The sequence below is a fragment of the Coccinella septempunctata genome, chromosome 3 (genome assembly GCF_907165205.1).
Source record: "Coccinella septempunctata chromosome 3, icCocSept1.1, whole genome shotgun sequence".
NCBI classification, from domain to species: domain Eukaryota; kingdom Metazoa; phylum Arthropoda; class Insecta; order Coleoptera; family Coccinellidae; genus Coccinella; species Coccinella septempunctata.
The window spans coordinates 8,061,652-8,079,626 of record NC_058191.1 but is presented as its reverse complement, the minus strand read 5'-3'; the positions used below and the strand labels follow the sequence as shown (position 1 = coordinate 8,079,626).

At 34.7% G+C, this 17,975-nt stretch overlaps 1 protein-coding gene across 1 annotated transcript; it reads right to left on the bottom strand.

The window, feature by feature from the left end:
- Nucleotides 1-721: 721 nt before the first annotated feature.
- Nucleotides 722-1,883, bottom strand: LOC123309233 (relaxin receptor 2-like). Its single transcript, XM_044892222.1, has one exon. The coding sequence runs from the start codon at nucleotides 1,741-1,743 to the stop codon at nucleotides 919-921; it is 825 nt and encodes a 274-aa protein (XP_044748157.1). The 5' UTR covers nucleotides 1,744-1,883; the 3' UTR covers nucleotides 722-918.
- Between the last annotated feature and the right edge of the window lie 16,092 nt (nucleotides 1,884-17,975).

The following is a 17,975-nucleotide window of genomic DNA, read 5'->3' as shown; positions in this document are numbered from 1 at the left end:
TGCATAAAAGTGGGATTTTTATTTAAACCTACATCCGGTGTTATTAAACTATCAATTGAATTTAGGGCAATGGTGCTCTGATATAGAGAAATAACGCCCATTGATGACAACAGCTATGCTCTAGTAAGAAACTTCCCACCTAGTAATAAAAATGCCCACGTGATGGAGTATTACGTGTGTTATCAATCAAACGGTGTGCAAAATATTGCACCGTATATGTTTTTTAGCGACCACTAACTATTTATGGTAAAATGGAACTAAATTGTTATCTTATGTAAATGGCTTATGTAGAGACATATAAATTCAGGTAAAATAAATAAATAATCTAAACATCGTGATCTCATAATGAAACATCTGAAAAATGAATCTTCGAGTTGAAAATTGTGTACAGTGTTGAAGAAATGAAAAAAATGGAGATAAAATAGTTTCTTCATAATATTAAGGAATGTATACCTATTAATTTATCTAGGTACTTCCAAATACGCAAGTTGCATGGAAACCAAAAAAACATCGTATCGTACGTAATGATTTCAATGTAATACGTTACAAAATTTGAATTTCTATGTACTTGGAACTATTATATAATTAGAAACAATGGAATACTCATATCCCTATTATTTAAACTAACTTTATTGAGGCATAAACATATTAAAATAAGCGAATGTTAATCCCATAGCCAATTTCTGCGAGCTATATATTCGATAAATGAAAAGATATTCAGTGAAATTTGGACTTTATATAGAAGATAAGAATTTGAAGCTGAATAACGAAGGTTTGTTTATTCATCGAAAAAGTTATTGTTTCTTTTTGAAATGAATCCAGCACTTTATCCATCCCTATGCAGTTATACAACTGCTTCACGTATATTGTTCGTTAAAAACTTCACTTCGAAAATATCCGCTAATGAATTAAAATAAATCATTTTGGGGTCTCACAAAGAATTGTCAAGTTCCTCCTAACATTTATCTCACTTCGAATTTCACCACAATCCGCCCTGTTATCCCTCACATCAATCACTAAGCCCGGAAAACGACTCAACTCTTGGGTAGGTACACACTGCAAAAAATTTCCTCTCAGTTTTAAACTCGTTAGTTTCTTCATACCGTTAAATGCACCGTCGTCGATTGTCGTTATCTTGTTGTAGTTCAAATTCAGTGTTTCCAAAAACTGTAAACTGGAGAATGTATCGGTGTTGATCGTCTCGATGTAGTTCAGAGATAAATCCAATTGTTTTAATTTCGGAAGGGATTGAAAGTCTTCTTTCTTGATCACTGTTATATAATTGTGCACCAAAATCAAGTCTTTCAAGTTCCTCAACCCTCTGAAGTTTATTTTTTGCACGTTTGATATGTCGTTACCTGATAGGTCGAGAGTTGTTAATTTTCGTAATGAAAGAAATATTGGCTGATCCATCTCTGTTATCCTATTTCCATGAAGGCCAAGGGTCGTCAAATTCTCCAACTTGTTAAACGCACCTTCGGATATTGTTATTATATTCGTCAGGTTCAGATATAGGTATTGGATTTTAGGCAGTAGGATGAAAGCATTTTTTGGAATGTTACTATTTTCACCATGCATGAAACAAATCTTGGTCCTGTTAGTCTCCACCCTCTCCGGCACTCCCTTGATGAATTTGTTTCCGACACACACTGTTATATCTCGAACATCGAGGCACATGCCATGGCTGCACCGTATTGTGGCGATCAAAAATACTAGTTTGAGGCAAAAATATTTTTTGTCCATGCTTTCAGTTCAAACAGGCTCGAAATTTGAATTTTTATAACAGCTTGCGTTGAAGAATCGATACTCACATCGCTTGTTCGGGAAAGTTAGAGCGATAAGAAAGACGTTAATGTTGTGTCATCTCTGATAAATGCTTCAGTTTGAACTTCTTCGGTATACAAACGATTATATTCGAAACAGAGATGGATTAAGTTAATTCGAAAGATATTTACGTAGATTCGAAGACACATTAGAAATTATGAGATGGGGAAGAATTTAACTGATACCGCGAGATTTTTCCTTCTCAGATTGATGCCCTAGGACTTCATGAGTATATAGACAATATGGTTGCAATAAAAGTAATCTCAACAGGTTTATAAAAATTGAATCCAAACTTTATAAGTCTATTTCGACCAAAATCAACAAACTTTGGTTGCAAATTTATTCTGCCTAACTAACGTTTCGCCCTAATATTTTGGGCTTTTTCACAGACAAACAAATTACACATGGTTTAGAAAACAAAATAATGAAAACAAGGACAATAAGTAAGATTACAATGCCATGAACAAGTTTTTCTTTTTCTTCCCCATAACCAAGTGGAAATTTAAAAATGAAGACAGTCACACACATTATAGAGAAAACACACTATGCATTCTTTGGACACTGGACACTCTTTTGAGTTCGACTCAGTTGCCTTGGATTCCGAGCCAAATTTCCGAAAGAGATTGTACACTGCGCAAAAAAATTAACGCAGATTATGGAAATCTCAAATTTATTCTACAACTGAAGGTGCTCTCAATGATAATTATTTTTATCAGAATTATGCATGCATATGTTATCGACTTTCAACGGTTTTCTTCAATACAGATGTTTTTTCCCAGCAGGAATAAAAAAAGATGATATTATCAGATTTTGAATGTATTGGCTCCATTCTAAAATCAGTTGTTCTCGATCAATTCTAGTGATCAATAGTTTTTCTTTCGTTTGATTTTCTACACTCGATCGCTATATGCAACGTGAAACACGCAATTTGACCCAAGAGGAATGTGCCCAAGCGGTAGTTTTGCGAGAAGAAGGGTGGACATACACAAGAATTGCAGAAAGGTTTGGAGTTTCCCATACAAGTGTGTCCAGAATGTTGCAGCGGTTCAGAGAGACAGGTAAGAATGTCCGAAGACCAGGACAGGGTAGACCACGGGTAACAACTGCCATTCAAGAACGTTACTTGAGAGTTTCTTCGTTGAGACAACGGTTTGCAACCGCTCGCCTCCTTCAAATTCAGTTCTCTTCACAGATGAGTCTAGATTCTGCCTCTACCATTGTGATCGACTTTCCCTTGTATACAGACGTCCACATGAAAGATATGCTCAGTGCAATTTCCTGAAAACTACTGGTTTCGGGGGAGGTATGGTATGGGGTGGAATATCTTTGACTGCTCGCACAGACCTAGTGGTCGTTGATAATGGAGCTATGAATGCTGATAGGTCTATAAGGAACATTCTTGAAGAGCATGTAGTGCCATTTGCCCCATACATTGGTGAAAATTTCATTTTTATAGACGATAATGCCAGACCCCATCGTGCGCGCATCGTTCAGGAGTACCTTGAAGAGGTTGAAGTCGCTCGAATGGAATGGCCAGCAAGGAGTCCAGATCTCAATCCGATTGAGCAGGTTTGGGACAACCTCAATAGAAGGCTGAGAAGTTCAGAAAATCATCCAGCTACTCTTAATGATTTAGGAATCCAACTCGTAGAAATCTGGAAAAGATTAGATCAGAACATTTTGAGTATGAACCGTCGTTGCCGAGCTGTAATTAACGCAAGGGGTGGAAATACCAAGTACTAAATCACTTATCAGCATTTCAGAATTTTGAAAATTGTTCATTTCTCTTCTTTCACATAAGATTCGGTGAAATCCTGAATTTTTCTTCCATTTAATGTGTCTTGTTTCGTTCAAAACCTTCCCGAGAGAACATAAAAAATAAGTTATAAAGTCAATGTAGAGTTAACTTTCATTAAAATTGAGATTTTCAGAATGTGCGTTAATTTTTTTGCGCAGTGTTTTTTCAATCTTTGTACATCTCCATTTCTGACAATAATATAAATTTAAGAAAAGATTCAATAAAATTAAGATAATAATGAAATGATGAATTATGTATTCATAATAATGTTAATGTTATCGTCCTGTGTTTGCTTTATCACTCTCTTCATTCTAATTTTCCACTATGATATGAGGAACAAAAGGAAAAACCTGTTCATGTTATTGTAACCTCACTTATCGTCCTTGTTTTTATTATAATGTGTTTTCTAAACTATGTGTATTTTGTTTGTCTGTGGAGCAGACCAGTATATTGAGGCGAAAAGTTAGATCTAATGAATTTGTAACCAAAATATGTTGTTTTTGCTTGGAATATCCTGATAAAGTTCGGATCTACTTTTTATTGTTTTATGATCGATAACCCATGCCTAAAAATAGGTTGATAAAAATTCGATAATTTATTTTGTTCATTTAATGCATTCCATATGCATTGATTGGATAGATTGTACTGGTTTTTAGATATATAGATATTGTCCCATGTTGAAAAGAGCATTTTTCGCATTTATTCTCATATTGAAATATCGATAAACAAATGAAACAAATAGTAGAAAAAGCATCGAGTGCATGCGAAAATGTGTAAATTTGTTGCTGGATGCAATTTTGTAGCTCTTCGTGATGAGTACAATAAAAGTTATAGCATTTTTACATTCCGAATTGTTACCCAATCACACCAAATACCAAAAATTTAATATTGAATATTGCAATGTGTATTTCAATTTCATTATCGTTTTGAATTTCAACATACGAGCATCACTCATCATGTTCATTAAAAAATAATATACAACTGGTCCAATATGAGACGAAAAAATTGGGTAGGCACAGAAGGAAATCGGGAAACTTTGTTCGCCCAATAAAATTCTCAAACAGAGCGGTTGCCCATCTGGATCTTCTTCATTAAATTTTGCACGAGTCTTTGTATTTGTATTTTACAATTATCCACTTTCAGTTTACTTGGATTTGTACCTTTTTTGAATAGAAATTGACAAGGAAAGCTTGCTTGTAACGTTAAAACCATTGGTCTGATTTCCCTCTTTCGAATTCTATGGCGCATTCGGACCCAAACTATTCATCAAAATTTCAAATTCCTGAGCTTTTTCTTTTGTGTTGTAGTGAAAAATTCGAATCAAACGATGAATTTTGTGTTGAAACAAAAAATAATATGACGATTATTTAATGCACTTGGTGTGCTATTAAGATGCCCTTTTGTGTTGCCCACAAACACACTTATTAATATTATTTTCAGATTACTCGTTAAATGTTCTTGATTAAGCTTGAGCATTGTAGAGGGTGGGCAAATTGGAAACATGGCGATTTCGAAATAAATTTATATCTCCGCTTATACTTACGATAGAGCTCTGAAATTAAAACATTATTCAGGCACTCGTTCAGGCACTTTTTTAAGTAGAATCCAGTGGCGTGCTTGCCTTCTCAGGAGGATTTTTAATAACGAAGCTATGGCCCAAAATTTTGTTTTTTGAATGTTAACACTATATTTCTGTGCAATTTTCTGAAAGCTTAATTTTTACTGATTTCAAAAATATATAACAGCATATGGTTTGTATCAATATAAATAATAGAAAATGGTCAAAAACCTTTTTTACCAATATTTCCATGGTTTCAACTTTTGACGAGCACAGAAAAATAGAGCTTTCTATAACAAGAGCAGGTATCCTTCCAGCAATGTCATTCTTTCTATGCTTTTCACCGATTTTCTTAAAATTTGAATCTAGATATATTTCATAAATTTTTAAAATAAAGAAAGGACTTAAAGAAAGAGACTGTGGTAATCATAAGATGCTACATTTTTCTATTCTCATCAAAAGTAGAAACCATAGAAACATGGAGAAAAAAGGTTTTTGACCATTTTTTTATTTGATTTGATACAAACCATATGATATTATATATTTTTGAAATCAGTAAAAATTAAGCTTTCAAAAAATTGCACAGAAATGTAGTGTTTCCATTTAAAAAAACATAACTTTGGGTCATAGCTTCGTAATTGAAAAACCTGCTAAAAAGGCAAGCACGCCACTGGATTCTACTTAAAAAAAGTGCCTGCGTAATGTTTCAATTTCAGAGCTCTATCATCAGTATTAGCGGATAATTTTTTCGAAATCGCCATTTTTCCAATTTTCGGTTATAACTGGAAAACAAAGGAAGGTGGCCAAAAATGACTACTGCTCTTGTTAGTTTCTCAGAAAAAGAGAACGAGAATGGGGTATCAGATTTTGTTCATCTCCTCTGGTTTGAAAGCTATAGTGCTAAAACATCGAAATTTGCCCAGCCTGTACAGTGTGTTTTATTGACATATTCAAATTGAAAAGTGAAGCATCCAGCATATGATAATGTTGAGACCAATATCCAAATGTGTTATTGAAAAAACTATTGAACGTAACTTTTCTTTAGATGAAAGTAGGAATTTTGCGAGAAGGCATTTATCAGCAGTGTTCTCAATATTCAATGAATAACATTCGATTAGGTCATCGTTTCTGAACTTGTAACAGCGTCGGACTCAAATTATTTAGTTTGACCATTGTGTGGGTACCTATTGGATTTGATAGACGTACCATTTTGAAGTAATGAGAAGTATTCTGATCGAATGCCTGTTTCGTAACATGAGTTCGGTTCGGTTCAGTTCCTGATTATCTATCTTCTCTCTTTTTCAATCACTTTCGGCATTTTTGAATTCTTCGTTGTGTATTGCATTCAACAGATGCTAAGCAAACGTAGAATTCATAGTGCCTTTCATGAAATAATTTCTGTTCTAATATTTTTTTTTATTTTTTACCTTTTTGAGCTAAATCAAAAGATGCACAATCGGTACAAGTGAGTTTATAAACTCCACATTTATCCTTTTTATACGTTTTATATTTATTATTCTTTTTGTATTTATCTAGAGTATTTTCCAATAAGGAAAGAGTTCTGAGAAAATATAAAATGTTTTGAAATCGGAAGGTATCCAATTAGTTTTTAAAATGTGAAATACTCTATGTATATATGAAGAATAATAAAGATAAGACGAATAAGGAAGATGAATGTGGAGTATATAAACTTGCTTGTAGTGATTGTGCATCTTTTTATATAGGTCAAATAGGTAGAAAATTTCAAGAAAAAATTACAACACAGAAATTGTTTCATATCTTTATATGAAACAGTGCAATTTATATTGCACTGGAATTTTACATTCGCTTAGCATTTGAATTGAATGCAAAGCACAACTTCAACGAAGACGTCGAAATTTTACATATATAGAAACTAAAAGTCAGAAACTGAATCTTTCAGGAAGTTTGGAAATTAATAAAACTTGTCGCGGGATTCACAATCTTTAACAGCAAACAATAATTGTAGCATGTGTATGAGATACAGTTTTAGCAGAGGTTAGCGTAACGGGGTACCATACAAATTGGTGTATGATATAAGAGCTTAGGGAAAAACCTCAGTAAAAAAACCCTTTCTCCCCGTGAATGTAGTGGATTGTAATTGTTCACGAAATAAGCTGAAATATTCCATATTGACCTCAATAATTACTGAATTTATTTCGAAGATTTGTATTCAACTAGTAGTATTTTCGTCAGTTTAGGCGTTAACGTAAAATGAACAAACAGAACAATATATTAAAAATTTGAATGTTAAAAATAGAAAAAAACAACTCCATTGAAATCTAAGGGTACATGAAAGTTTTCGATAACATCGAGAAATTAAGATTTCATTATTTCAATTGAGAGTTAATAGATCTTAATGGAAGGTTGATAGATCCTTTCCTACACTACCGATTCTCGGATTGCTACCTACCTGTAAATTGCTCTAAAGTATCCGGTAATAATATTTTATGCTCTAGTCTTATCTGTTTCTGTCCCAAATGACTCCGGAAACTATCATTACCCCCGCCAAATTCTAAGTAGTAGAGTCAAATTGCTTGTTTATATATTTTTGTTTTGGTACCAAATATTTCAGTTTACCCACCTGAAGATGCTATTGTGATAGCGAAACACGTGTAGTAGTTGAAAAACTCATTTTGTGTAAATCGTTCAATCTGTTTAAAGTTCGATCGATTTCAAAATTGGGAAGACAGTCGTGGCAAAATTCAATGCTCTTCAATTGGTCCCACTATAAGGTTTTCGCTAGCATGCGTTGTTTGGGTTATAAGCTAAAAACTGAAGGTCCAAAAATTCGCACATTTTTGAGGTACCATAAGTTATTCTCAACGGGTGGAGAAATACTGAGAATACACATTTTCAAGACCATCCTAAGGTATTAAACCGGTTTTCCAGCTTTCCTGAGGTCACTTTTAAAGGGCCTATAGAGTCATTCGGGGTTACTGAGCGCAGAGGGTAAGTGTGCGCAGTGCATATATCTCGACTATGCAATATATGAAAGAGGGGTTCATTTGGGTGAAGCAAGGGCGCAGAATCGCCAAATTAGTTTTTCATAGGAGTGCGCCGTGCGACGTTTCGTTAACTTTTTATTTGCAATCAATCAAATTCACTAGTTTTCTTGTTAATTTTTAGCATCTTTGCAAATTCTGCCACGTCCAAGTTCCGAGTCCGATAGAGTAGCTTTTTTACAGGACTGCGCCGTGCAACGTTTCGTTAACTTTTTTTTTTGCAATCAATCAAATTCACTAGTTTTCTTGTTAATTTTTAGCATCTAGGCAAATTCTGCCAGGTCCAAGTTCCGAGTCCGATAGTGTTAAACAATATTCTATTCGATCATGCGCTTATTAATTTGAATATACAGAGACTGTGAACACTCGCCCGTTAGAACGGCTCAATAGCGTGAACAACATTGTTTCTGCCAAAAAAGGTGCAAACTAAGATCTCACAATTTTTTCAACCATTGTAAATCTTCGATAAGAATATATTTTAGTTTAATTAGATAATAAATCTCTATAGCAATATATTTTAGAGTTTGTATTTCAGTGACCTCCGGTAACAAGAACAACCTCTATTGTGTGAACAACCCTGGTTTTATTCTGTTCACGTTATCGCGATTGTACTGTATAATGAAAATTTTTAGGTTCTGTTAGCTGCCCAACTCTATAAGAACGTCAATTCACATTTTGGCTTACTGGGGAAAGTGTGCGAATAGATTAATTATGGGCATTAGTTCAGTGAGGAATAAATGACGACATTTTACGACGACAACTATTCTTTCGGAAAAATATGAAAAGCTACGAATAGAGGAATGTATCAAGTCTTGTGCTAACCAAGAATGGTTGCACGAACAATAATGCACTGCTTGTAAAAAAGCGCTTCGGTATTGACAATAAACAGCATTTCTCTGATATTATAACATTTTGATGACATTATTTTGTAATTTGTTTTGATTGTGTGGTTCACTAAGCACTGCGTTCACTTACCCTGTGAGGGTGCGCACGCTTACTCGCAATACGGGGCATCTGAACGCATTCCGCCGACTGTCACTATTAAATTATTTTTTTGGTTTTTGATGTTTTTTTATAGATTAAAAAATGCTCTATCTTATGAATATGTTTTTATTTTCCTAGCTTCAACATTTGAAACAGGGTATGGTTTGAAAGGTAAAAGTTCGCACAGTTGCCCCGAATGACCTACCTATTTTACTTTGGATTATAGGCATAATTGTAGATTTCCACGGATCTTTGTTCGAAATTATTCTCATCGAAATATCGCATATGAGGCAGTAATTTCTCATGGAACGTCGATTGCGGTGCAATTGAGCTGGGGAAACGTGAATTGGTGCACGATATAAAAAAAAGTGCATAAATTGCCCGAAATCGACATTTCCAATGACCCCGGGTCGGATACGAAGACATAGAGGATAAGTTAAATGTACTTCCATTACGGAACGTGCTCGGCATCCAGCCTCCTTCTTTGCATATTATAATAATCCTTTTTCGGAATAAGATAACTTCTTTCCATCGGCTAATCAGCATTCCGGTCAAATTCCTTTGCCCCTCGATATTTGACAATCTCCAAAATTCTCACGTAGTATCATTTAATCTGTTCGATGGTGTTTTCTACCCCGTTTTCTATCTTTTGCATCTTTCATTTGGAGCTATTATCGAGTTTTACTCTGCCCGAACGACGTCTGAGTGAGAAATGTTCGCTACTCCCTGTGTCGGGGACGGTTTATCCTGAAATGGATCTGCATGAGGAGGGCGACTGCTGCTCGGATGGAATTTCGTTTCCTGAAAACGTAGCTCTCTAGATTCGATTTCTTCGATCTTCTGAAGTATCGCTAAGGACTCTACTCTCTCGGAGACCCATTTGAGTTCCAAATGTTTTATTTCGACACACGATTTGCACTTCGTGTGACCTTAACTGTCAAACTAACATAGGTGAATTCGCCTCAATTCGGGTTATCACATCATATGCAAGATTAAACTGAATAATTATGAGTTTCATTCATGATTTTTTCAAATGCACCGCGGAAACTATTCAAAATCATTCTTCAAAATTTACATCGCTTGGTTTCGAGTTTACGATTTGGCAACAGCGCCTATTAGCGCGATCAGCTTGTTTATAAAATAACAGCTGTTGATTTACAGGCGCCTACTTACTGGCAAGCCTCAACTGCAACCGGCCATCAAAATCTCATAAAATTTTACGACCTTCCTCGTTCGTCGCAGACTTCATAGACAGCCATCTTTGTCTAACTCATCAAGATAATGCATTTGTTGTCCTTTATTATCAAGGCATATTTCAGTCGATGTTGCCAGCTTGTACAATTCTCACAAAATGCCTTTAAACATTTTTATTTTTCATTTTGAGTGCTTAAAATAATTTTTTTGGGAAACGGTTGAAATATTTCGAATTGTGACGTTTCAAAGATATTTCACGAAAAATACATCATTTTCGTCAGAAGGAGTGTTCCATATTGTGGAACTAACCAAATCAGACTTTCAAATATAGTGTAAGTATCTGTTAGGGCTAAAGATGAGTGTGAACATAAACTCAAGATTAGCCGGCTAAACCTAGGATTTTATTTGGACCCGCTTAAGTTCGATACAATGTTTATTTACGTATACTCCAGTCACTTCTATTCTAAGCACTCGCTTGGCGAAGCAAATTTAACACATTTCACTATGTATAGTGAGAAAATGTGGGGTTATGACGCTGGTCAAAACATTTTTGGGTTTTTAATCAGTGCTATGTTGACCGCTCTACGGGAAAGATTGAGTAATTACGTACGTAATCGAAAATATGTGACGAATATAATTGACGTTTATAAAGGGTTTTTTAACAGGAAATTTAATTTTTCACTATGGTCCAACCGTTACTACATGAAAATTTTGACATTTGGTTTTTGACATATCTATTGAAACTTGGGCAATTGTTACAATGAATTCTATTTCACTCAAAAATCGTTTCAAGATAATAAATATTCACTATGAAAATGGTGGATCTGTAAAAGTTTTATAGATCGGTCAACATAATCGAGAGTGTTTAACAACAAAATTTTGCTCTATTATTGAAAATATGTTTATCTCTAACTTGTGGTTTCAACAAGACGGTGTCACAAGTCACACATCTACCGAAACAATGGATTTATTGCAAACCAAATTTTCTGATGGCATAATTTCAGGAAATTCAGCCGTTAAAGGGCTAGCTAGATCATGCGATTTAACACCGCTGGATTATTTTTTATGGGGTTATGTTAAACACAGAGTCTATACGGAGCCAATCGAATCTGTTGCAGCCTTAAAACTTAAAATTCGTTGAGTGATCAACGAAATAGACCCACTATTTTGTAGAAAAGCGATTAAAAACTTTGATGAAAGAATCGTAACCGTGGTCGTGGTGGACATTTATAAGATATCATATAATATATAATAATATAATATAATATAATATAATATAATATAATATAATATAATATAATATAATATAATATAATATAATATAATATAATATAATATAATTTAAGTTCTTGTTTAAAAACCCTTTACAAACTGTTTGGCATACCAAATCTAATTACTTGCATGGAAATAATAACAGATTAATTTTGAAATATGTTTATTTTTGCTGTGGAAGAAAATTGAATTATTGACACATGATATACCTACAGTAGCTTGAGGAGAGTTAATGTTCGTTATCTTCTTTGGCCAAAGGTTGAAGACGTTACATCAGTTGTAGATTTCAAAAAACCAGAAGATTAAATACATATATTATGATGCAGTGGTTGGGAATGGATATCAGGATATCCCTCGAAGAAATTAATGGATAATTACATAAATGTTAAATTCTCAACAAAAATCATCTTGAATCAATGGAAGGAAGAGGAACTTCACCTTCAAACAAAAATTTCACCTGAATTAACAATTAAGGATAACTGGCTTGTTTTAATGGATGTTTATTTTTGATACTTTGATATAATGATAATGATTGTATATTTATTTGTTTCTTGAAATTTAGTTCTTCACTCCTCTCCCTATAAATCAAACACTTTTAATTATAAATCCACAAGCTTCACTGATTGTATTGATGAAAAACAATGACTAATAATTAACAAAAAGATTTTCTAAACAATTTTTCTTTTTTCAAAGTTGAATTACAATGCATGTTAGTATTTATTTTTGGAAAACATTGTATTTGTTCTTTTTCCCCATACTTGTATTTGGAATTGAGTTGAGAACAGAAACACTACACTACTCAAGAAAGTTTTGTAATGTTATAGTGTTTGCTCTTTGATTTCTTATCACGTCAATACTTATTCGGTTATAAGAACTTACACTGACTTGTTAATTAGAGATTGAGGGATAATTTGAAGTGAGCATATATTTTTCTTGGAATTGCAATTTTTATCCAACAATAATTTTTATTCTTTTTGTTTCGTATGTTGTGGAAGAAAATCCTTCAGAAGTTATAATATTCGTTTTTATGAATTGTTTTTATAAAATTGGTCACAAAAATTTACCTTTGTTGGAAATTACTGAAGTTGAAACAATTAATTTACCATAAATTAATCAATGAAATATGGATTATAGTCATTAAAATGTTCCATTATCTCCTCTCCGAAAAAGGCGCCAACTGAATTTGTCTCTGTCAAATTTTTATTCCTCAAAGCGTCACCTGGCCTATTTCAAGTATGTATTTCGAGGACACTTTTCGTTACACTAGTTTGTTGTCCTTCTCTCTACCCTCCATAGTTTGAACGAAATGAGGTGATGCGCCATCTTGTTGGAATATGATTGTTTGATGGTCTTCTGTATTTTCCAATACTTGCAGGAGGGCTATAGCGTTCTCCAGAAGATCTGAGTAAATTTGGCCAGTGAGGTTACCGAATACCTCGGTTTCGTTTAAGACCTCCATTTCGAATATAAACATTTCTCTGAACTGAGTGGACAATGATCCCGAAACCGGTCTACTGTTGCGTTTATACACTGCGCAAAAAAATTAACGCACATTATGGATATCTCAAATTTATTCTACAACTGAAGGTGTTCTCAATAATTATTATTTTTATCAGAATTATGCATGCATATGTTATCCACTTTCAACGGTTTTCTTCAATACAGATGTTCTTTCCCAGCAGGAATAAAAAAAGATGATATCATATCATCAGATTTTGAATGCATTGGCTCCATTCTAAAATCAGTTGTTCTCGATCAGTTCTAGTGATCAATAGTTTTTCATTCGTTTGATTTTCTACACTTGATCGCTATGCAACGCGAAACAAGCAACTTGACCCAAGAGGAATGTGCCCAAGCGGTAGTTTTGCGAGAAGAAGAGTGAACATATACAAGAATTGCAGAAAGGTTTGGAGTTTCCCATTCAAGTGTGTCCAGAATGTTGCAGCGATTCAGGGAGACAGGTATGAATGTCCGAAGACCAGGACAGGGTAGACCACGGCTAACAACTGCCATTCAAGAACGTTACTTGAGAGTTTCTTCGTTGAGACAACGGTTTGCAACCGCTCGCCTCCTTCAAATTCAGCTTGAGCAAACTCATGAGGTGCAAATTAGCACTCAGACAATAAGAAATCGCCTCAGAGAATATGATTTAAGGTCTCGTGTCGCGGCAAGAGGCCCAGCTCTTACCCCAGCTCATCGAAGGGCGCGTTTGGATTTTGCGAGAGAGCATATCCATTGGTAAGAGGCCGATTGGGAAAGAGTTCTCTTCACCGATGAGTCTAGATTCTGCCTCTACCATTGTGATCGACGTTCCCTTGTATACAGACGTCCACATGAAAGATATGCTCAGTGCAATTTCCTGAATACTACTGGTTTCAGGGGAGGATCGATTATGGTATGAGGTGGAATATCTTTGACTGCTGGCACAGACCTAGTGGTCGTTGATAATGGAGCTATGAATGCTGATAAGTATATAAGGAACATTATTGAAGTGCCATTTGCCCCATACATTGTTGAAAATTCCATTTTTATGGACGATAATGCCAGACCCCCTCGTGCGCGCATCGTTCAGGAGTACCTTGAAGAGGTTGAAGTCTCTCGAATGGAATGGCCAGCAAGAAGTCCAGATCTCCATCCGATTGAGCAGGTTTGGGACAACCTCAATAGAAGGCTGAGAAGTTCAGAAAATCATCCAGCTACTCTTAATGACTTAAGACTCCAACTCGGAGAAATCTGGGAAGGATTAGATCAGAACATTTTAAGATCATTTTGAGTATGAACCGTCGTTGCCGCGCTGTTATTAACGCAAGGGGTGAAAATACCAAGTATTAAATCACTTATCAGCATTTCAGTATTTTGAAAATTGTTCATTTCTCTTCTTTCACATAAGATTCGGTGAAATCGTGAATTTTTCTTCCATTTAATGTGTCTAGTTTCGTTCAAAACCTTCCCGAGAGAACATAAAAAATAAGTTATAAAGTCGATGTAGAGTTATCTTTCATTAAAATTGAGATTTTCAGAATGTGCGTTAATTTTTTTGCGCAGTGTATATTTCAGCTACTCTGGGATTTCATGACTGTTTCGCATTGTAACGAGAATTCTACGGAATTGTTGTTTCTTGTTTTTTTTAACCTATAACATCAGTCGGATGTTATTCAAAAGTATGTTGTTTGTAGAAACTGTTTAATTACCCTTTTTCTCTCAAACAGTTGACTTCAGACAAGAAATATTTTCGCTTTGGAAGACTGCAACATAGGTTCTTCACATATGTGAACTATCTACATTGTACAATGGCACTCTTTCCCAAATCCTCATTCTGATGATTGATGAAAATATTATTTCAAGTACCTCGTTGTACCTGCATCAAAAGTATTGTTAGCCCCATTAAACATGTAGGGAGGAAAAACAAAAAATATTGAAGATAAAAATGATAATAATCAGAAATAAACATTGGAAGACATACAAAATTTGGAATAAGCCAACGTACATAGGTTGAAAAACATAACAGGTATTTGAAATTTTTCTTCGGTTATAGATGATTAATTAGAAATTCTAATAAGCCGGAAGTGACTGATTTTAATGATCCTTCGTGTCATTGTTTGTTCAATCATCGATCCTATAGGAGTTGTTGACCCAATCGATAATTTAATATCAACAAAATTCTGATAATGTTTTCCCATATTGTGGAGCAAACACTGGTACAACAAGCTCTACAAACGATTCGCCAATCTCCCATTTTTCCTTCTCTTCCTTCCTATCTATAACGTGAAAAATCGACAGTATGTTACGAAGTTGGAGCTAACGAGATAATCATCGCTGGAATGATCATGCTCTCAATCAAAATATGTCACCGCATGGAAACTACGTAGCAACATTTTCATAGCATGCCGCTTAGAGCGAACGACGAAACATCAAATCCATAATAACTTTCCACGGTGAAAATTCACCCGGGGTAACAAGAGAACCATCAAAATAATTATTGAGTAGTCAAGTTTTAATTGCGAACGTTCACCAGCCACTGTATCTGGAAGAGGAAAGGCAGGATAGGATCAAGGTTGATATTGTTGTCAATCATTTGTGGGCTTTATCAACTTATACTTCGATGATACGCTTTAATTTAAGGTGTTTCAACAAAGACTGAGCTAGATTAGAATTACGATTCAGTTTGAGTATCGTATGTATAATATACCAATCAGATGAGGAAGAGAATAAAGAAGTACTGATTATTGAAAAACAATAAAAATTTCGATTCTCAGTATTGCTCACAATGGGAAATTCTCCTCAATTTGGGTTATTACCTCATATGCGAGTTTAAACTGAATAATTATAAGTTTCATTCATGATGTTTTCAAATGCACCGCGGAAACTATTCAAAATCATTTTTCAAATATGGGATTTTAAAATTTAAATCGCTTGGTTTCGAGTTAACGATTTGGCAACAGCGCCTACTAGACAATGAAAAGAACAATGTTTGATCAGCTTGTTTATAAAATAACAGATGTTGATTTACAAGCGCGTACTTACTGGCGAGCTTCAATTGCAACCGGTCATAAAAATCCCATAAAATTTTACGACCTACCTCGTTCGTCGTAGACTTCATAGACAGCCATCTTTGTCTACCTCATCATTGTTGTTGTCCTTTATTATAAAGGCATATTTCAGTCGATGTTGCCAACTTGTGCAATCGAAATGAAACGCTTTGGATTTTGAATACCCATATTTATTTTTTATTTTTAAGTGCTCAAAATATTTTTTTTTTGGAAAACGGTTGAAATGGTTATTTCAAAATGTGACGTTTCAAGGATATTTCATAAAGAATACATAATTTTCGTCAGAAGGAGTATTCCCTATTTGTAGTTGGAACAATATCCCTATATTGTTGGAGAACAATCTGGATGAAGGCAAATTGAGGACAAAGTTTCATTTCTTGCCGAATCATTGAGTTGGATAATTCAAGGCCACATCCAAATCTCAGTAGGAGGTAAGTAGGTGAAGTGAAAATATTTCAGGCTGAAGAGTCTGAACTGTACCTATAAGCAAAGAGATGTTGTTATGGATATTGACACAAGGAAGGCAGAATATGAACACTTTTCGGGAAATTTTATTTAGTTTTGCAGTATACAAAATTACAAGTTATCAGGTCTAGTCACAAGAACCACCCAGCTTTATGAGGAATAAAATTGAACAGAAAATGCACAAACTGGGCTTTTTGACCAATATTGAAACTTCAGACCTCAAAATCAATCAACAACAAATCTGAAAACCACCTATTGCTTATAATATGAAGAACTTCAATATCAAATCATATTAACCAATAACTTTCCAATGTCGATTGCATCGTTGGCTACTAATGTCGCAAGAGCGAGACGCTTTCGACATGATAGAAACAGGCCACATGGAGTTGTTCTACCAAAGCAACGTGGTTTCTAGTTCTACATTCCGTTCAGTGAACAATGTCCAATGTCATTATAACAATAAGTAATAATAATAATTATATTCAATCACCTCCAACATATACATATGTATGGACACGTGAATAGAAAGAAAGCGAACAAAACAATACAATACAAGTTATAAATATAAAGACAAAAAGAATAATTATTTCACCTATAGAGAACAAATCTTTCTCTTAAACATGAGAATCAGCATCACATAGATACTCATTAACAATGTAATATGCCTTACTATCATTTGTCCCAGTCTAATCCTGAATGCAGTAAATTCCAGCTCTCTAATTGTTGATGGTAAATGGTGTGACGAAGCCGATTTTCAATCCGCCACAAAAGAAATTTCTTCACCGATACTTTCATAATAGGACCTGACAATCGAAACTTTTTGAAGAAAATCGTTATATTATCATAGGGGGGGATTTAATGATTCATATTATGTCATTTTTTTCCACCAACCAGTCCCATATTTGTAGCGAAAAACGTATATGCCTTTTGTTTTCAGAATTCATATATTTTATAATCCTTTCCGTTCAACCGTACTTTTTCTGACTCGAAAAACGGTCTTTCAACTTGTCCCTTTTTTCCTTCTCTACAATTGTTTCTGTCTCTTTCCGAGCCGGCGGATTGACCGAACAATTTCAGTATATCCAGTGGGGAAATGAGTTACCAATAGTGGTGACCGTTTTCCGCGGAGACTTTGGAGGGGGGTACTTCTTCGACGCCCGGCGCTGAAGGTCAAAAGCGAATTAGTTGAGATCTAGGTGCCAAGGAAATTGTGTAAGGTGTTTTACCGTGCAGTACAGTTAAAATAACGACAAGTTTGACAGTTTAAGGCAAGTCACTTGTAGCATTTTATTCCTTACGTAGTGTCT

Coding starts and splice junctions, on each gene's coding strand:
- LOC123309233 (XM_044892222.1), bottom strand. CDS start 1,743: ATGGACAAAAAATATTTTTGCCTCAAACTAGTATTTTTGATCGCCACA.